At 37.5% G+C, this 22239-nt stretch overlaps 1 protein-coding gene across 6 annotated transcripts in view; it reads right to left on the bottom strand.

Moving 5' to 3' along the window:
- NBEAL1 (neurobeachin like 1) overlaps nucleotides 1–22239 on the bottom strand; it is a 79442-nt gene that overhangs the window by 50675 nt on the left and 6528 nt on the right. For 5 of the 6 annotated variants that reach the window (XM_065638175.1, XM_065638177.1, XM_065638178.1 and 2 more), the window contains exons 3-9: nucleotides 13152–13243; nucleotides 8068–8229; nucleotides 6677–6758; nucleotides 6356–6483; nucleotides 4236–4318; nucleotides 1837–1922; nucleotides 523–829 (exon numbers count right to left, since the gene is read on the bottom strand). In XM_065638175.1, the coding sequence (XP_065494247.1) occupies nucleotides 523–829; nucleotides 1837–1922; nucleotides 4236–4318; nucleotides 6356–6483; nucleotides 6677–6758; nucleotides 8068–8229; nucleotides 13152–13243 (940 nt within the window). Of the gene's footprint in view, nucleotides 1–522; nucleotides 830–1836; nucleotides 1923–4235; nucleotides 4319–6355; nucleotides 6484–6676; nucleotides 6759–7803; nucleotides 7877–8067; nucleotides 8230–13151; nucleotides 13244–22239 lie in introns of those variants that run through there. The other variant, XM_065638179.1, reaches the window with a different exon arrangement.

Below are 22239 nucleotides of genomic sequence, written 5' to 3'. Positions count from 1 at the left end.
CCTATTCTGAACATCAAATTGGAAAAAAATCCAAATCCCGAATCCTTATCCAATGACTTAAACCCAAGTGTTTCAGACCATCGCCTTCGGCCAGCATTTACAGTAATGCCATTTAAAAGCAAACAATCACAAAACAGCCGCCACATGGGCCTTTCAGTACAGACCCATCTTATTGTTCCATTATTAAGGTGCTGATCAGTGTTAGCTGTTGCCTGGCAAAACTTGTTTTTTTGGTTTGTTTTGTTTTTTTTTAAATGGAGATGGGCAGTCTGTGAACCTTGATGCTCTGGTTAAATGGTAGCAATCCAACATGGTTTCTTCTGTTGTTTTTTTTGTAGTGAATGATTAAACAAGAATACATCTGAAGCAATGTCAATGACGAAATAAGCAAAATGTTTCAATTGCTTCTCCAAGTGAACGTTTTTGGTAGAACACTCAGTCATATTACTACCACGGTTCAATCATTGCTTGCTTCAGAGTTATCAAGAGATATTTAAAGGAACTGCACAATTGAGTACTTACTCAGCATTTGGATCTGCAGTGCTATGAACCTGCTCTCCCACTGCCTACATCGTCTGGGATTAGGTAAAGCTGAATGGTCTGAATTAAGCAACTTGAAATAGTTCTCCAATATTGTGCTTGTCTCCACTTGCCGCTGGTCAGAACTGCTGGTCAGGAGGATATGGACAACTTCTGTCAGGCACTTCAGAGTCAGCTCTGCCTTCCTGCTCACCTCCTCAGGGCTCCTGTCATCCCAGCTGTCACAGTCTGCCAGAACACGCATCAACACCTCCATGGTGGCAGGAGATACTGCTTGAAGAGCGTTTCTCTGAAACCCACGGGAGAAAATAATAAAGAAATAAATACAATCAAACGAGCAGTTTCAATCTGAGCTATCCAAATCATGGAACATGCATTATGTCTGTTAATGCCCTGTAATTGTTAAATAAATAGGAAGCATTCTACTTGGATTATATTGATGACTACCGATGAAATGCATCCAATCTTGTTCACTTAACTAGGCTTCCTTTTTCAATGAGAATGCTTATAGGGAAAAGGAAATACAATTTAAATGCATGTTATAAAATTCTAATAAGGTAGCCTCGATAAACTGCTAGTTCCAGGTAAACCTTCACTTGAATTTTCATTTTACATCATGAGATTCATGATACTTCAAAATTTTTGAAGAGAACATAATAATTGGTAAACATTTATCTGTGTCCCAAGTGCATTTCCCTCACTTCTCTTCCTGGCTGCACAGGGTCAGGGCCACCTCAAATCTGGGGTGGGAGCCCAGCCTCGCAGAAAGCTTCGAGAAGCCTCATCAGGGACTCTCGGCCTTCTCTAGGGAGCTGCATTCAAACTGTGGCTCTCAGCCTTTTACCTGCCTGTGCTGCACTGCAGCCAGAGAAACTTGCTCTTTTCTTCACATTTTTTCAAGCATTTTCAACAGTTTCCAAGCTCTAAAGCCCTGTGGCTCTTTCTGAAACAGCTTACTTCCAGCATGTGTTGATCCAAAATGTACATCTTTGCAGGCGGAAACTCCTAATCTAGTTACCCACGTTTTTCTTCATGATATGAAAATATCACAGTAAGTTCATATAAATGTGTAGTTATTGTAGACAGCAAATGGCTACAGTTATTTGAAAGCAGGACCTAGCCTTTAGTATTTAGATACTACTGCACAGAATGTCCCCAAACTTCATAAGACAAACAAACAATTCATAGTCAATAATAAACACTTCTCATTTATGGGTTATAGGGTATTTATAAGCCTTAAACGATACACAGGCATCTGGAGGCTTCAGCAGCTGAAAAGATTTCAGAACATCTTACCTGACCACCAGCCACAATAGCTCCAAAGAGATGTAGCAGACAACATTTCAGGCTTTCCTTGAGATGTTCACTTTCTTGAAAGCATTCTGATTGAAGTAAACAAAAAAGAGAAAGATTCCTTACTTCGGTCATATAAATTATACAAAGCTTTTCCTTTCAAAAAAAAACCACAACACAAAAAAACCCCAAAACAAAAACAAAACAAAAATAACCCACCACCAAACTAAATTATTAAAAAAGCTCCTCTACTCCCTGTTATCATGCAAATTAAAAAAAAAAAAAAATCAACTATATAATCTCCACTTCCTTTTACATAAATCAGACAAAAACACATCCATTCCAGCATTAGCAAAGTCACACGTCAAGCCCACATTTACCAGGAGTTCACAGGGCCAGACCTTCAGCTTGGATAAAACTTTTCATGCAGGCTGACAGAACTATACACATATAACAACTATCGATCTGATCCGTAATGTCAAATCAGCCCATTTTGTCCATACTAATGAGAAACAGAAGGACATGCTAACACGTAAGCAGTCAGCATGCATGGCAAAAGTCAGAACGATTTTGGCGCAGAAAGCCTGACACCATTTGCACAGTCCCTGAGCTCGCTGCCTTTAAGCCACACCTCCCAGGGCAACCTGTGCATGTCTGGAACCTTTCCAGCAGTGATCTCTTTAAAGATAATTATCCTGCATCTCTTCTCATGCCATATCTGATAAAAATTAGTTATAAACAGCCTCAGGAACTCTTCTTAGTAATAGATATAACCTGGATACTGTTGTTATAGTGGTAACACTAGACTCAAAGTAGCTGCAACAAACTACAAAGGATTATTTTATTTGGAATTAACAATTGTAAAACTTCCAATAACTTTATGAGATAGAACTGATAATGTAAAAACGGAGATTTTAAAAACAACAATAGATACTGAAAATGCCAGAAATCTATATTCAGTAAAATAATAATATAACCTTTAATACAATTACCAATTTTTGCCAAGTAAGACTTCTGACTATATACTAAACGTATAAGCCTGTTTTTAAAGAAAATTGCACAGCTATTTTTTAAATCTAGTCCTCAAAGGAAACAAAGCTTAGATGATCACACTGTTAGTCCCACCACTCCCTGATTTAGAACCTCTGAATCTTTTGGGGAACCTCAGACAAATTCAAAAGAGCAGTTCATAGCAGATTGTGAATAAATCATTAGGCTGGGTAGACCAAAAAAGCCTCAAATTAGTGCTGCCATGGCAGAAGGTCTAAAGCACACGCTCAGCAATTTCTTGTTGTGTCTTTCCTGCCAGCTGGCCATCCCACAGATGAGTATCTGCCGGCTAATTAGTACACTTGTAGCTCAGTCACAGTACAATATTGAAGGGATTTCAGAGGAACCAGAGTGAAATGCAATGAATGGGGAGGAGAGGACCTGCGGATGCCATTCCTCAGTAGCAGCCTTTAGAGTGAGTTTCCAGTGCTGTGGCACAAAGATAATGGCATTTTCCTGGCATCAGCTCTTTGACCTTTTTGGCGACTACCCTATTTTACACTCATAGAGAGGGAATGTCAAAGAACAGGAGTATGTGACTCAAACCTAGAGAAACCAAATTCATAAATAGTACCACTACATGAAAAGAACCTTCCTTTTTTCTTTTCAATTAAAGCTGAGTTAATGGATAGCTGCAAAAAGGGCTGATTTCACTCATATCCCCACCTCCCCAGCATATTCCTGCTACTGCAATTCTGTCGGCACTAGCACTTTGGTGTGCTAAACTGGCAAACTAGCTGGGCATCCCATCTTCCTAAGATTTAAGTACACAACCTAGCCACATACATCGTTCTCTTCAACACAGCCAATCTGCAATGGCAAGAACACATGAATTCCAAAGTAGCTATCATGATATTTAATGACTTAACCAGAGCCAACACAGCAGTTTCCCAAGCTGCAATCCAAGGAGCACTGCGTAGTGGGATGGCACAGAGTTTCCTTCTTTCTAGCTTTTAAACTATCTTAAGAGACAAAAAAATGCATGAACACTTCCCTAAGATTATTTTTCCATGCGAGTTATCATTACAGTTGCTACAGGGATCTTACGTGCAATCACTATATGCACCCTAACAAATGGGAAAGTTAGCAGTTCACAGAGCCAACCCCATTAAACCCTGTTACATACCAAAAGAGTCTGAAAAAGCAAGGCTTTCAAAGATGAGTAGGAATGGCACGATGGTGATGGCCAAAGCAAAACACAAGCAAATAAAGCAACCCACTTCATTCAGCCTCAGAAATCAAGCAAGGGGCTTTTACAGGTATCAGGCACTCTTAGGGGAGAGGAACGTGAAATCACTAATTTCAGTCCTCCAAAGATGACTATTTTTAAACATGCTGTTGATGATACTTACGGTAAAAGAAAGGGACAAACTCAACAGTGAGGGAAGCTGGTTTATACTTCTGTCTGCTCTTTTCAACTGTACTAAGGAAGCGTCTGCAATTACATTAAAAGATACACCAGAGAAATTAGATGCCTTTGTTTATTACTTACTTAAGATTTCTATTATTAGAAAATACTGCCAAAAAATCAGGAGATACCTTTTGTCTGCAGGATCAAAAAAATAGTCAAGTAGTATTTCATCCTGAAAAAATGAATCACAGCTAATCCCATAATTACTGTTCTGCTCCTAGAAATACCTTAACTATTTACAATACAGTTTAGTTGGGGAAAAAAAAAAAAAGGCAGCAATCGGTTATTTAGCCCTTGTTTATTGTAACTAAGCCACTAGCAAGACTGCCAGATTTCCGAACCATGTGTTTGAAATGGGCACAAAACGTTATTATGGGTTCATCAGGGGGTGGGAGGGAACCATCGAATTAAAGGGATATCTTTCTACTGATATAATTATAAACCTGTTTTCAAAGATGCAACATATCTAAACTGTGATCTCCAATAACTTATTTTGCCCTAATTCAACCAGGTCTGCCTACCCCATTCCTTTTGGCTTCTTTGTTCCACTAGTTTAGAAAAATAGGCCAGTTTTTGAAAGGGGAAAGCAAGGGAAGGACTTACATGTTGGTCAGTTACAACCAAACATCTCTTAGTGTATCCTCAAATTTAATTTTGTTTTAACTTTTAGACTGCCAGTAAATACATTATAATTTTAAAAAGGTATTTAAATCATAACCAGTTTCAGAAAGCATAACGCTTTTCTGTGGTGTGGTTATATCGATTCATTGCTAAATTCTGCATCTTTATTGGCTGTAAATTCACTGATTTTGGGCAGTTATACTCTGCCTAAGACACCATGAGATATGCTGGCCTTACCTACACTAAATCTGAAGACAGCTTGGCAATACGCTGGCAAGCTATACGTGACAACTGGTATCAATTCATGCTCCGGCCTAGAAAAGGGGAATTCTCATGTTGCACAAAAATACCACAAGCTATGAGCCTTACATGCTCCTTAAAACTTTGTGCACAATAAGTGAGGCTGTTACTGAGAATACTACCTTTTGTTTCTGTAACAGCCTCATGAAACCTGCAGTCCATGCTGAATTCTGGCATACTGCAGGTTTCCAGCGACAAAGAAAGCCCTGCAGCCAAGGAACACAGCTCACATGATCCCCACTCTTTGCACAGAGTTGGACAAGTGATTTGCTGCACAAATCCAAGTCACAGAGCTAGCACAATGCTGTGCTACCTCTACAGAATGTATGTGTGAGAACGGACCTGAGGTTTTATAAGACCAGCTAACGTGAGATATGATCTCTCTATGCCTTTAGTTATTTGCATGTACAGGTCCAACATTTGATGCATGTCAAAATGGTCCTGACAGAAATAAAACTGAGGACCTGAATGCAATGCAGCTCTGAAGGATAGCACTAAGGAGCAAACAACAACTTCAGCCCTTGTACACACAGCAGAAAAACATGTTAACGATATAAGACTGTGTACATTTAACATTACTGTAATTAATTTGGGGCTAATAAGGGAGAACTGTACATGAAAAAGATCTCGCAGAAATATGTAGGAGGTCTCTGAAGAGCCAGATAAAGTGAATCACTGGCAGTTTCAAAGAACAGGGCCTGTGCCTAGAATGACAGTAATCAAGCATCTTGGAAAGCCCATTTTCTGGTTCTTTACACTTCCCAACTTTCAAAAAACCTCACGAATCCCCTTTCCACTAAATGGAACAGGACATATTAGTATTCTGACAACTTTGGTGGCAATGAAGTTCAGTTTCAAGCATGCCTGCTTCATAATGTTAATTTTGATAGGAAAAACTACTTCCTTCGTGCTATTCTAAAGAGTGCATCTTTGGGAAAAGAAAACTTAGAACACAGTAGTAAGTGCTCAAGGCTGTCAATTCTATCACTTGTAAAATGCAACAGCAGAAGAATATACATGTAACTACTTCTAATTTTAGTTTGACATCAGGCAGCAGTAGTTCTGTCAAACTTTATACATTATTTATCTAAAGTTATCATAAACCACAGTATTTATAATGCTGTCCTAGTCCACACATACCCTGCAATTCGCTGCCTCCAGTTTCGATATGGATCGTAGAGACTTTCACAAAAAGCCAATGCATGTCTCACAAATTCTTCTATGGGGGTCTGATCTGCCACTTCTTTTTCTTTTGTTTTGCTTTTTAACTGAGGAAAAAAAGCAAGCTGTGGTCAGAAGACTCCTAGAAGTTGAAGGTTAATCTTCATCTCCTCCAGAACAGTTCTGAGCCCACAAATTTAAATTGTTGCCCACACAACAGTATTATTGAAAAAAAATGGATCACATAAGCAGGAAGCATCAGAAGGCAAGAATAACGGATGAGAATTGTTAAACACATACCTGCTGAATGTATAACGTAGTCATGGTGATAACATGGTTAACGTATGAACACATCCCAATCTCCTCCACATTAGCCAAATTTCTATGAAGACAACATAAAAACCACAGAAATGTACACAGTGTACAATTTGAGGCTAGTTCAAACAATGTTTGTTTTTGTATTCTGTCTATAATCATACAAAAGTATATCAGCATTTCCCTCCAAAAGACTGCATGCATTCAAATGTTTATTTCTGTCACAGTAACAGAGTTCACAAGTTTTCTTCTAACAGGAAGGAAAAGAAAGGCCTGAGTCACTCTGCTGTAGACCAATTCTAGCTGGAATTTGGGGTTTCAGAGGTTAAGTAGATTCCCAGGACACTCCAAATAGAAAGCTCAGAAATGGCATCTGAAAACAAAGACAATAACTTCCACCTCTCCCACATTACTAACGCATACACTTTCCAAAGCTTTAGCAAAACATATTACCTAGAAGCAGTTATTCACTCTGAATTATTCTAAGGAAAACAAACATCTCAAATTATTTTAGAACCTAAATAAATCAATAGCAACAAAAAATAGCATCTGCATATTATTTCTCAGTCTTGAAGACAAGTCACAAAGATCAGATAATGAAGTGATGATGTAAGGAGAACTTCTCAGCAATTAAATAAGACTAACAACAGTTTGTAATACAGAAACACATTACCATCATCTACTCTTACAGCTTACATTTAATATTCCAGGATACTTCAACACTGTCCTGCAGCCCTTTGTATTGTGACAAAGGACTCAAAATTTGCTTCAAATACTCCTCAGAAAAGGAGACTCCCTGTTATATTTTATTCTCTTCGTCTCTTAATGCAGTTTATAACAGAAGACTGAAGAAATAGTGAGGAATAGATCCGTAAGTACAGTTTATTCACCCGTTTCAACAGAATTTAAAAAGAAGGCATAAGTTTCAGAAAGAAGCTGGTTGCACTAGTAGTGTAATAAGTCAGTTTCCTAAGCTGTTTATGGAATCATGAGCATGTTAAGAATGTGAAACTGTTCTTCCTGTACAATTCTCTCTCAAATTATTTCATAGCCAACATTTGTTAGCATGTGTGTTTTCTTTCCAAGTATTTCTTATACCAGGTACACCATACCTTATGTAGACACAAGGAATTTAATGTCTAATCCCCTTCTATTCCATTTCTCACAGCAAACATTATTGACAAGATGACTGCATTGCTCTCCTCTCTCTCTTTTATTCCCTCTTCCTTTATTTTGAAGATTGTGAGAAGTGGCATTTCTCTGTTTCTATCGGAAAGTGCCAAATCACATTGTTTGTGTCATTAGAATCTATAGGCTTCATCAAGATTCCTTAAACAAAACAATAGCCTTGCCGAGGTAACAATCAGAACAAATACCTGCAAAGGATGATAAAGAATTTCACAAGTAAAAGCGACAGAGCCTGCTGCTGCTCTTCTAGTCCATCTGACATTTTCTGGACACACTGCAGCAGCTGGAGCCTGACGACCTGAAGAATGTTATCGGGAAGCAGCGATATTCCTGGAGGAATGTCATCCACTCTAAAGAGAAAAGCCACACACAAACCTGTTAATCATGCAAATGACATGTTACCAATCAATTCCATTGTGTTCCTGTTGTGTTCCAATAAACCTCCATAAAGAAAGGTTACTGAACTGATGGCTCACAAACGCTTTCTAATGAACCCCAAGGAGATGCCTGGTGGCAATATGCCAGCTTGAGCTTCCATTTCCCCAGCAATGAACTGCATTGAAAAAAAAGTGTTAAAAGTTAATTAAGTGGATTCCTAAATGTTCCTCCATGCAACGATCTGCCTTAATTGCCACAGAGAAATTGCATGATCTTCAGCAGGTAGCAGGGTAGCCTGGGAAATCCCTAAATAAGGAACATGATAGCCACAATGGAATGAAACTTGAAAACTAAACACAAGGGGAACATTTTCGACTTGCTACTGAAGATTAAAAGTGCCCAAATAAATGTGATGCCAATTATTAAATAGTTATTGAAGCCCAATTGGTATCATTCACAGTGCACCTCACGTCTTTCTTACATCAATTACAAAAAGCCTTACAAAAGAAAACTAAATGTAAAAAGAAAGCTGTTCACAATAAGATTAAAACAAAGGAAGACTTGAAAATCAGTGTCTGAATGTGCAGGAGAGATAGCGCTCAAAAATCCCTCTGACTCTTGGAACACTGATTTCTAAGAACACCCCTATAGAAACCCATTTCAGCAACAGTACAGAAATATATAGCCACGTTAGAACACTCTCTGGGATGAAGACTGTTGATCCACTGCTGCACACAGTAAAGAGGGTTTGCCTTTGGCATCAGGTGTTTACCCTGAGACATCCTCTATGAACTCTACACAGGGGGAGGAAAAAAAAAAAAGCAAGGAGAAACAATGCAATGACTGGCGCTAAACACTGACATACAAATTATCTGAGGGAAATTGGGAGCAATAGGTTGTTTAGCTGCTAAAGTTGAAAAGAAAGCCTACATAAAAGGGAAAAACTAAGATCCAATTTAGCAACTAGACAGGTATAAGTGATAGCAAACTCCCATGTCCTAGAAAACAAGTGTTACCTACACAGATACAGAGGACCCGATACTGTTCATTCCCCTCCCTCTTCTCAGAGTTATGCAATTTGCTTTTCAGATCCTGGGATTCAGAATCTCAAGGGATACAGAAAGTTTTAACACAAATTTTATAGGGGCCTAGGCTCTAAATTGATAGAGACACTAACCACGAAACTGAGAACAACTGCTCTTTTCCAACACAACTGCCAAGAAAGAAATTTTAATTTCTGTGATAGCAGCTTCACCCCTCGAGATGCCAGCAGATCCATATCCTCTGGGACTGCAAGCATGGCTCCTCATAATCTGATCATTTGCTATCTCTGTATCAGGAACACCCTCATTTTTGACAGCTGAAATCATATAACCAAAAGTAATTTCCCTAAAATGGCCAACAAGTCTTTTTCAGTAAGATCATAAAATGCTTCACAAGAGAGCAAACAGCATAGTCTTCATGCCTCACGGCCCAAAGAATGTTTGCTCTCCAGTAGCTGCCTGTCTGTGCTGTTGCACAACCTGCAAGAATGTACTGCCCTATGCAAGACACTATATAAATAAATATAAGTATTTAGAAGTAATCAAACTTATTTTCACCTCAAGGCAAATTACGATTATATCACCACAAAAATCTAAAAGTTAAATTTGTAGACATGTTTCCCAACAAGACTAGCTACGTAAGCTAAGTATTCCAAAAAGAATTTTAAACAAACAAAGAAACAAAAAAACAACTCAAAATTCATACCTTAGCTGACATTCTTATTTGACGGCTGGTACCTTACCTCAAAAATATGAAAAAGGCCTTGACACATTTGGGTTCTTTTTATTTATAATTTCCTTCCATTACATTAACAGGGTTAGGCGGCAATACAAACCACCATCTCAGGGCTCTGAAAGGAAGTTAAATTTGCCTCTAAATTGTATTCACCTGTTACAGTCCAAGCTCACACACTGCAACTTTCAACATCTCCTCTGCCAGTGGCAAGTGCTTTGGAACAAAGTGCTGTGGAAAACAAAGCTTTACTTTTCATCAACCATGAAACAATGCAATCAGTATTCCTATCCGGATTCTGCATCATTTTTATGTGGGTTTGAAGACAGTGAATTAATAAAGTACTGTTCCTATGGTACTTTGAGTGAGCTTCCTTTAAGCTCCTTTGCTCAATCAAGATCATGCAAACCAAAAGCAGAAAAAGAGCACAGCAACACTCCAGAGGCCTTTTCTTTTTCTAAAAGTATTAAACCAAATGACAATTCCTCTCCTTCAATGAGGAGGAAAAAAACCTCCCACCAGCTGGTAAAGGTTTTATCCTTTTCATTGTAAACAGATAAGAGATGACTAAATGTTTTTAGGGAAAGGACAGGTGCACTCATCTTTTGTGCTCAATTCTCAAAGCCATCAGCATAACTGCTTTCACCTTTTCAGTAAAATCACCTCACCTTTTCAGTAAAATCGTTGAAAACACTATTAGTGAACCATTTCACTGAAAAATACAGGGTAGATGCACAAAGATGGAAGTAAAACTGAAGCTGTATAAGCCTATAAGCTGCATAACTGTATAAGCTCTACTTATACAGTCAAATCATACCAGAGGATACGCTCATCCTCTATATTTACAGATTTCCTAATGCTGCACTAGTAGCAACTTTCGGATTTCCAAAGCAGACTTCAGGAAATTATATATTTTGATTTATAGACAAAATACTCTTAGCCGCTAAATCAGCAAGCGACAGTGCCAATTCAGAGTCCTTTCAGAAAAACAAATGAAAAACCCCAACATACTAAGTTTCATTACATGCTAAAAAAACCATTGACAGAAAACTTCACACCTCTCTTCCAAAAGGTTAGTTTTGTTCAGCAGTGCGTACAAACTTTCTTCTCCCTACACAGTTTCTCATTATTTCCTGGCATTTGTCCTTCAGTAGAGAAGGTCTTTCAGGTATAGAGCTGTAAAGCACACTGAGGTTTATACAAGGAAAAAACCAAACAGTATTAGTGCACTCAGTTTCTCATTTTAGCTAGCATCATGTATTATTTCCAAGACCAAAAGACAGAATTAGTTATTTAATAAGCAACTCCAGTAAAAAAAGTTGAGTCCACAGGGTCCTGTGGCCCCAAAAGAAGAGTCACTGAAAATCAGTATTTGGTGGTTCTACACTGACCTACTTGCTCTTTTTTGCAGCCTCAGTAATACCAGTTCCACAATATAAATTGACAAATTGACAAATCAATTGACAATTGCAATATAAATTGACAAATCCTGGAAAGATGCCACTTTTCACATGCCTGATTATCTCACAAATTAAAATAAGGGCAGAAACTGCAATTCTTCGTTAATTCTCATATCTGCTCTCAGTGTCATTTTTAATCCAGCCATCAAAGCACAAGAATGATTTGCCTTCATCCCTATGCTGTTTTGATACGTTTTCTCTACATCTGTTACATGAATGAGTCTAAATCCACATGGCCCTATTCTTCCAGACTAAATCACTAATCCTGTCATTAACCTCAGAAAAATACACTATTTTAGTGCTCTCAAAGCGATCATTTAGCACAATGAAGATGCTGCCATTGTTCTGCACAACTAAGCTTCATGTTTGTTTTTTTATCTTTTATGATGTTTGTGTTTTGTATAAACTGAAAAACACTTAAAAACCCCAAAGTACCAAGATATTCTTCTCTTCAACTGTTCAAATTTCAATATTGAATAGTTAACCTGTGTCAAAGGATTAACTTTTTTCCTTAACTAAACACAGAAAGATGCATTTTGGACACTGCAAAGAAAACAGATCTGAATGAGCACAGAATTAATTTGAAGGTCTTGCTTATTGATAATAGGACTATATATTTTGCATTCATATAGGCATTATGAGGAAAATTTTAATACAAAGAGCTGAGAAGCCCAGTTTTTACCCACTGAGATCCAGATGCAGCATTCTTCGTTTCCTTCTAACAGTGGAGGCTATCGCTTGCACTTCAAACAGGATCTGATCCAAAGCCCATTATGGAATTTCCATTGATTTCACCAGGGCTTGGACCGCAGCCATCATGCAGGGAGAGCCATTCTTTGCATTCAAATACCAGTAGCACTATCAGCTCTAATACTGACACCAGTTCTTATGATTTCTGAATCCTACATTTGTTTTTTCTTAAAACCCTTAGTTCACACAAACATCTCAAAAGCAAGAGAAAACAGCCAGTGTCTAAGTTTCTACTCCTTGTTTGCAAAGTTAGTCCTCAAAGTACAATCCTTAGAGCACAGCAGAGAAATTCAAGATGCTAAATATGGAACTATGAAATCAGGTTTCAATACCAACTCATGATTATATCTGAGAACTTGTGGCCAGCAACATGGGTGAAGTCAGCAACACTATTGTCCTGAACTGAAGTCTTCATGGATGCAAACAAAGAAATCACTTGAAAGTCTATCATTTGTACATATTTTAAGTTTTAAAAGGTTTTCAGCTAAGATATCCAAATCCTCAATTAAGCATTTCATCTCATCTTTAATCTTAAATCAACTCCTGAAATAAAATTACAAAACTTTTTACACATACCTTACTTCTGCTGATACAGATACCAAGCACTAATACTATTTCATATGCAACATTTAATGAATACTTATTAAAAAAATGCGTAAGGAATAATGATTGTATTTCTACAAGCCAGAACAAGTGAATATGCATGCCATCTCCTGATACAATGCAAATACCAGTATTTGCCTAGTTTCATCATTCGCAGCCCAACCCGACCTTCAAAAGAATGGGAGCACTCAACTAAAAGTCTTTCTTGTGTTTCAAGGCAGTATTGCTGTTGAAAAAAAACAGGCTCTCAGCCAGGTCTGTTTCAGTTATCAAAGAAAGATGAAAAGGTCTGTAAATGTACATACCTAGTCGGCAGCTTCTCAAAGTCCACATCCAGAAACTGTTCATAGCTAGAGACAAAACTGTCCAACCAGAGCTTCAGGTAATCTGGATCTTTCTGTAAAAAAGGAGAACATTAGGCAATATTGCACTCAGGGTTATCCATCCACAACTTTGTAGTACTAACTTGAATGGAAAGCTTTTCTTCAATGCATTTCAAGTGGGAGAAAGGAAAGAATACACAGATTTTTAGGACTAAAACCAACCAACCAACCAAAAACTCCAAACAAACAAACAAAAAACCCGACAAAACCACCTAATGGAAGTATGCCACCTTTCCAGAAACAAACAAAAATGAAGACTTATGTCTTAGGAGTACATCATTCCAGGAAAAAAAGCAACCCAATATTTAACAGTTTTGCTACAAATTAAGGCATATAAGTTATTTCAAAGATGCTGGAAACAGAAGCTAAAAACAGCTTTCAAACTTTGAATCTGGCCCAGGTTTTCATTTTACTTTATTAGCAGTGATCAGCTCAGACCCCACGCACCAGTCATCTGTTGAAAGATGCGAGAAATCTAAATTTTACCGAAGCAGTTTTAAGAAAGGAAACTAATAATGGTGTCACCCATGGCAAACCACGCAAAAATGTTCATTAACAAAACATGGCTAAACACATACCTTTCTGAAGACCAGCCTCTGTGTTTCAAAGGCATCTTATATTTTCCCAAACCAGAAGCAGCATGACAGTTTAGGAGAAAAACTGTCTTTTTAGATTGGTTTAAAATTTTAATTTCATAATAAAAATAGACAGTAGTAATGAGCATTGGCTGCTTCCTTGCGCACCACATACATACACTGCAATCATCCTACCCAGCACCTTCGTTATCTTGAATTGAACTTTTTTCTTTTTTTGACGTCAGCTCCTGCCGTATAATCTGAAGTTCAAAGTCAGTGGATTTTAGAATTTATTTCTGTTGAGTTCTCTTCCCACCACCTTTTCAACTCTCCTCTGTTTTCTCATGACAGAAGTGGTAAACCAAATTAACAGTAGAACAAAAATTGACCTAATTTTAACACGAATACATTTGTACTCTCCAATGCCAGATCAACTTTCCAAGCCAGCACTTGCTGCAATCTGACAAATATCTGCGTTACCAGGCAGCAGAAGATTGCAGCCCATGGGTATGGTAACGCTTCAGATCTGTATTGCTACTGAGAGCAACAAACCACTGAACTGCAACCCCTGCTCCAACTGATGCACTCTAAGTTGTTAGCTACACAGTTATATCTGCAGTCTCCAAAGGAAGATGTGTAACTCAGCCAGACCATAATAAAGCATCTCAAATATTCAGAAGCCTTATTACCAGTAAAAGCAGTGAAACCTGTGGAATATATTCTCTTATTCCCCACTTGGATAATTACCCTGTTGTTGTCACTCTGCAGACAGGTAGCTGGAGGCTGTATGGCAAACAACAGCTCCAAATTGTTTTCGGTGTGCACCATGCTTTTAAAACACAGCTCACAGACCAATGTATGTTTTGGTAATACACCACAAGGACAAACCATGATAAAGCAATTTTAGATTGGTGTTCTTTCCCAGCCCCACCACACGCGCTCTGCAAACACGCCTTTTGAGATCAGCAAGAAATGCAGAAGGAAATTTCTGATTTGTACACAGCAGTAAAAGCAGAAAGCAGCTGTATGTAGTAATAAAACACCTTGCACTAGTTACAACTTTTAATCATTAGAAGAGAAAATGTTGATTTTGGAAACCTTACAGCTTTCTAAGTCAAAAGTCTACGCATTTCATTGATTTACCTGAAACTTGCCTAACTTTTGAGCACAACAATTTTCTGTATCTTATTTGAATAATAATTCATATATATATATAAACTGCATGCCTTAAAACTTCTGGAAGATAATTTCTCCACAGCTTGAAATTCCCAGAAGCTAAAATCTAACTTGTTAGCTATTTCTCTTCATAGTGACAAACTGAAACAACCAGAGTTTTCACAAGGCTATCTTAAGGGTGCCGTTGTAAGGATATGTGTGAATCTTAAAAAAAAAGAAAAAAAAAGAAAAGAAAGTAAAAGGCCCTTTAGTTGATAATTACAAAGCAAACCACAAATCTGCAGAGCCTAACCTTAGGCATCTGAGCTCAACATATTGTAACGAAAGCCTGTGAAACTGCTATAGCAACACTCAGTCATTCACCTGCACTAAGGAAAAAAAGAATGTATTTTAAGCCTATTAAACCAAATGTAGCTCATACCACCTGGAAGTGAAAATATTTCCTTGTTCCTTCCCTCCCTTAAATACTTTTGGTATTTAACCAAACCAAAACAAACAAAACACCAGCAAAACAACACAACACCCTTTGGGCCTCCGTTTTCATAAGATCCTTTTGGTACAATAATAGTTGAATAGTTGTCATAGCTCTTTACACTTTAAAAAGGAGGACCGCCAGGCCTGAGCAGTATAGTGTTTCTAACAGGTACCTAAAAAAAAAACCCCAAAACCAAACCAAACCAAACGCCAAACATAGCACCACACTGAACCCCCCCTCCAAAAGACTCAGATTGCGGATTTTTGTTGGGGTTTGTTATTGTGTTTTTGTTTGGTTTTCTTTACCAACGCAGCACAATGCTAGAAAAAAAAAAGGTTGCTAAATGAAACCAGTTGGTTTTCACACTTGTCTACAGTACACATACCAATATTGTGGCCAAACACTGTCAAGCAATTAGCAAGTACCCCAAGTATCTAACATTTTCACAGTTGCAATATATGTACATACAAACTCTAGTGGCCGTCCTTAGACTTGGCATATCTGGGAAACAAGCTCTCAATGCCGACACCAACTTTAGCGTTCAACACCACTGAAACTACAACAACCACTGAGTGGAGGAGCAGCTGAATGCCCTTCCAAACGATATGACATTCTCTAAGGCAAAGAAGTAAAGAGAAAATATAACCAAAATCTACACTAACTTGGGACAGGCGCTTGTCTTTGACATACTAAATTACCTAGAAATTACAACAGCTTTCTCTAGTCTTTATGAAGACTGATTAAACGAATGACAAAGAAATGTTCTAATCCAGTCATTTTTTTCAGTAACTAGTTTGCCTATGTAAGAAGGTCAACAAGAAAAATAATTTTTTGCACCAGTAGTAACACTTTTAAAACTGATAACAAGCCAGTTAGTATTAAACTCTTACAGTTTGCTTTAACTTGAATGAAAACATTTTACCCAAGTCTGGCATTGAAGTCCTCACACTGCAAGTCTTTAGACCTGTGCTTGTGGAACACAGGTACATTTACCCAGGGTTTCAAATCCACACTATTTATGTATTTATATACATTTTGCTTTTAGATTTAACAGTAACTTCCATTTCTACTATGGCTCCAAGCAAGCGGACACAACCAGAAGGGCAAAGCTCAGTATAATTTTTACAGCTGTGTTCAGGAAGCGTGAGTTGCTAAAAACAAAAGCCGGCTCTGCCCGAGGCTGTTTGCAGTGTCACATTCCATGGGCTAAAGGCAAAAATCCCTGCAGGGCAGTCCAGAGTCCGGCTGTCAGACAAGCCCGACTTGTCTGACCAGACAGGTGTTTGAAGTCGTTAAATTTAACATGCAGTTATAAAGCTGCCCGTCAGTCTTCAAAGGGAATTGCAGCTTCCAAGCGCTACCATAAAATCTCACTGGCACTGGTATTACAGCAAGTAATCCCCCACCCCCAAGCATTGTATTTAAAATAAGAACAATCCCTTGGTGTTAAGGTTGAATTAGACCTACAAAAAATTAATGTTAGGAAATTAAACACGAAATGCTGCCTTTAGATCACTGGTGAGTTTAATAGTCTTAAAACTAATTGAAGCAGTCTGCATAATGCAGAACTGTAGAACATTCCTCACCACAGTAGTTTATTTAACTACTCATCAAGGGATTAGAAGGTTTGTTTTAAGGGAGCTTTTTCCTCTTCGTGTTTTCAGAAACAAAAGGCAACATTTTCAGCACAAGATCTGCTAGCAGCCTTTATTCTGAAATATGTCAAAGAGCTTATGCTTTTTGTGAACCTTTCAAATCTGTAAAATACCAAAATAAAACCTGAAGCTTCATTATGGCAGCAAAACTATAGTTAGAATTAATAAAAGACTTTCTGATAAACCATTCTAAACTGGCTAAATTGTCTTGACAAATTCAATCAACCAATTCTAATTATCAGGGCAATCACCTTTGGGCACAACTTTTCATTTTAATTACAACACTATTTTTTGAATCAGCTGTTGATCCAAAAGAAGAAACACTCCTGGCAAGTAATTATAAACCTCCTCTTTCAAAATTCACACAAGCATTCTGTTCCATTTCTGGAATTAAGAGAAAAGCAGAGAAGGGCACGTTTTGTTTTATAAATGGGAGTTGCAGTGAATCATGATAGAAACAACTATTTTGGGACAAGGTAAAAACTTCTACTTGGCATAGAGATTTATACCAAAATAAATTTACAGCTGTCAAACATGATAAAATTTAGCTCACGAACATTAGAAGTCAAAGTTAATATATTTCTTCTCTTTTCAAAACAGGAATAATAATTATAATCTTCCACTAGTGCCTTATGTTAAAGAAAAAGTTATCGGAGAGCTATCATTTGATTTCCTTTCTACTTCAGTCTCCAACAAAACTGGAGAAACAAAATGAAATAATTTGCTTACTATTTTTCTTTCTCTTGCTCTCTTTGTTGTTGTTTTAAAATGACAAATACAATTACAGCATTGTAGCTTTGGAACCGGCATGTGAGTGATACAATCCCTGGGACAAACCTAGTCAACCGAAACTCAGATTTTAATATCTTCTCATTAGATAGTAAGTACCACCAGGCAAGTTCCATGTACAAGCTGCCATATAGTATTTCAATGTTCCAGAGCCCACTACACTTACCAAGAGTTTACCATAAGACGACACAGCACATTCTATTAACATTCGCTTTTCCCATCAAAGTTGACACAACGAACCACCAGCAGCAAAAGCTGAAAGCTGTATTTTAAGCCTAAGGGAACACGAAGCATCCTAAATAATTGAAAGGAAGCTAAAACAACATGATGTCAAAAGTCTAAAGCGTCAAGATAAGCCTAAATTTAATGAAAATTCAAACTCTTGCTTTGGAAATGTTTGGAGTTTAATGCTTGATTGCTTTGAGACTCGAAGTTATGCCATCGTTTTAAATGAGAAAAGGGCTGAGTTTTAGCAACCACACACACAAAGCCAGTTTTTCCACATCGAGTTTCTAACTTTCAGTGTGATGTAAGAGACAAAAGTTTAACACAGACAGACTGAAAGGAAGCAGGATGGTGCTACAACAGTAAAATCATCAGCCTGTTACTTCACCATACCAACAATCAAATATTGTCAAGTCTTTCAGCAGATAAAGGCTGAGAACTTGCGTACAGCTTTTCAAAAGAAGGCTGTATTTGTTTCAAAGTGTCATCTGATTACTTTACAGAAAACTTAAAGAATTTTTTAATTTCAACTATGGATTTAACTGTCTTCTCAATCACACCAGGCCTTAGGTTAACATTGTACTGCAGCTCAGCTATACACTTTTCAAAAGCACTCGTAAAAAAAAAAATCCAAGACTCAAAAACTAGGATACAGCAGAATTTGGGTTCCTTGTGCAACGGCTGTTTGGCATCCACCACACTTTTGCTGGTATAGTTTTTAAGTGATTAGCACAGGCAAATGATGAGGTCAGATTTCTGTAAATAACACCCTTGTTCTCTATACCCTGCTTTATTCTCAAGAGCTTTACCCATTCAGTACAGTGAATGATGCAGTATCCTGTGGAGAAAAAAAACCACACCTGAGCCACTATAGTTGTGGCCATTTTTGAGACCTGGGTTATCATACACAACAAATATTAAAGGACCATCCTTCTCATCATCGTATTTTCTCTCCCAAATTCCAAGTTTGTCCTTAAAGCATGTGAACACTACAGATCTAACCAAAATTGTTATTAAAAAAAAAAAATCAGGAACTTCAAATAAAACGTTTTCCTGCCTTGCTTCTCGGAACATGCTAAACCATTTAACCTATAGTTCCCATGAAGCTTCAGTCATTTATAATGAAAACTGTTGATTCCAGCTAGTTCTAAATTCAGCAAAAGCAGCAGTAAATGAATACCAAGTTTTCTCTAATTGACTGCATTAGCCAAGCAGCTATTGACAGAGTTGCTAGGGTGACTTACGAGCAGCCTGCACATACCACAACTGCTTGCTACAAAACTCATGAGGATTACGCCACTGGAAACTCTGGGCTGATGCCTCGCAGTTGTCGGTTAACATTTCCAATCACTCTTCCACAGAAGCCAAGCATTTACTCTTTTTGCACAATGCTTTTAGAATAAGAAGTTTCAACAGCTTTTAAATTTTTTTTTCAGCTCCTAAATTCTTCTTCCACATGCCAAGTGAAAGCTGGCAGTAAACCATATAAAGGTATGATGTTTTCCTGAAATTACTAGTAATATTAAAAGACAAACCTTGCTATCTTCCTTAAAGGAGTAAAACCCAAACTGCTTCGTTTTCATTTTGCTTTTTATAAACATTAATGCTAAATTCTTCTTTCCAATACAAGTGCTACCTTTTCAACCTCTGCCTTCGCTTCCTTATTAGTTATTAAATGTCTTATGGGATGCTCCTGCAGGTTCTTATGCAGATTCTGGTGACTGAAAATTGACAATAAAAAGAGTGCCAATTCTCCCTATATTCATAAATAAAAGCAAACTCATTCGCTGTTTTCATTCAGATTTCAGGAATATGTCCTCAAAAATTTGTCTTCATCTCTATCCTCCCAACTTCAGTCTAAAAGCCAGAATTACTAGGAGGCTATTTTCCATGGTAAATTGCTATCTATTAGGTAACTAAAGGTTTAGCATCTCCTTGATTTTATGCTCTCTTTGTGCTATATTACAGTAGTATTTAATTGTTAATTTATTTTGAGGTTTTGTTTCTGCCTCCTTCAAATGTCCTTTACATAAAGCATTCGAAAGCCTTTAAACCCTTCGGAATTTAACCTCCTAAATATTCTCACTGTTTCAAAATATGCTTTGCTTTTAGATACTAGTACAGTTAAACTTAATTCCTAATATTAGACAGCCATAGTTAGCAGTGTTACTCAGTGGTCAAACAATTATTTAATGCCACTTATTCCTACTCCTTACTATAGATACATGCAATCCTCAATCATAAATCAGACAAACATCATAAATGCTTTAAATATCAGAGAAATCATCAACAGACGAATATTTTATCAGCACGGAAATCTAACAGCTATTGTTTAGATTTGCAGATGCATGGAGGAGCCTTAGTGAGATGTCAAACTTCAAACAGTGTTTATGGTTAGAATAATCAAGTATAGTTCTAATTTGTTGGTGTTTCCTGTTTACCTTCCATCCTCCCCTACTGAAGCTTCCCATTTACTACAAGATAAATTGGAAAAGTTATCTGAACAAAATGAACCAAGATGCTTATCTGTACTGTTGAGAGTGTGCATGTTTTGGTGGGTGTTTTCTTTCTTACGTATATTTCTTTCATCAAGAAAAGCTCAGTAATTGAAGAAGCTCTTCTCTTTTCTATGGCAGCTGTTTAACCTTTCTGAAGCCTGTAAATATTTTAACAGTATCTATTGACAACATTTGGATTCAGGCATTAAGCTACAATGCTGTTCAACGGGCAGCTGGCAAGCCTTTCTCTCATTTCCGTATTACAGCACAAACATATTGCGTATTTGAGCTGATTCTGCAATATTGTTTTATCAGGACACATGCTATCCCCGGATATGAACCAGATGACCAAGTTAAAAGTGCCATAATTCAGACACCACACAACAGCCCAGGGTTTGTTAAATTCACTCTCATATTAGTATGTCAACACACAGAACCAAAAGCCCGTGTTTCTAGCTTTGTGATAAATCATTCAATTTAAGAAGCAATTGATTCTTTCATTTCAGTAAAGGCTTGATCTGAAATAAATTTGTTGGTATGTTCAGAACTGGACATTTCTCATTTGGTCTGTAAAGCACTAATCCACAAACGTGTGGACATGTAGATATTTCAGCCTCATGCTGGACACCAGTAAAACCCTAAATTGTACAGCAAAAGCATGGACAAACCTCAGAGCAGCTACATATATGTATTGCCAAATACATTACAGAATGATAAGAAGCAAAAATAATTCCTCTGTAGCTTGTAAAACGTGATGGTTTTCTTCCATCTCTCTCGGTTCAGATCTACGTGCTGTCTCATTCGAACCTGAAGTCTGCGTTCTCTGTGTCAGTCCCTGTTCTGTGTCTGAACAACCATCAGCACAAGGTCACCCTGCTTCATAATTAAGGAAGGTAACGGCTACTACAAGTTAAGAGACTAGCGTCTTGTATATACATGTCAGTTATTTATATGAAAAGTTCTATATTTATAAATACCAGAATTACGTTAGTTGTTAGACTATGAGACATCTCTTTAAATAGCAGACAGTAAATTCAGAATTGAAAACCAACAGCTCTTGTTTATCTATATCTATTCTTAGTTCAGCATCTCACAAAGACAGGACAAAAATATTTTCACCAATACATGGCCACGAGTGACATGGTCTGTTACAAGTTATACTCTCTCAGAATGCAGAAATTTAAAACATTCTGCAGAAAAGATATTTTACACAGCAATTGTTTAATGAATCTTCGCTCGCTAGTTTTAACAGAAGCAAGAATTTACACAACAGTGACTTATGAAAAACTACTTTTACTGAACATTTGGTTTGCTCAAGCATTCATCTAGCTGCAAGCTGAATACTTCTTTATCTAATATAACAAAGGCAATATATAGTGACGTGATATGAATCACTGGCCAATCAGCAATGGTACAAGAAGGAAGATGCACACAAAATCAGGATGAGATCATATTTGGGGTGCAAAGGTCAGTGTTTCACACAGGGTTTACAGTTTAACAGAGACTATATTCTTGTTGAAATACATGCATCTCACCACAATTAAGTGTGATTTTGCTTAAAACCACGTTTCTTTGAGAAACTCAACTACAACATCACTTAAGCGAACAAAGCCAGTT

This window comes from Caloenas nicobarica, chromosome 6, assembly GCF_036013445.1.
Source record: "Caloenas nicobarica isolate bCalNic1 chromosome 6, bCalNic1.hap1, whole genome shotgun sequence".
Classification (NCBI taxonomy): Eukaryota; Metazoa; Chordata; class Aves; order Columbiformes; family Columbidae; genus Caloenas; species Caloenas nicobarica.
This window is presented reverse-complemented; position numbering and strand designations above follow the sequence as displayed.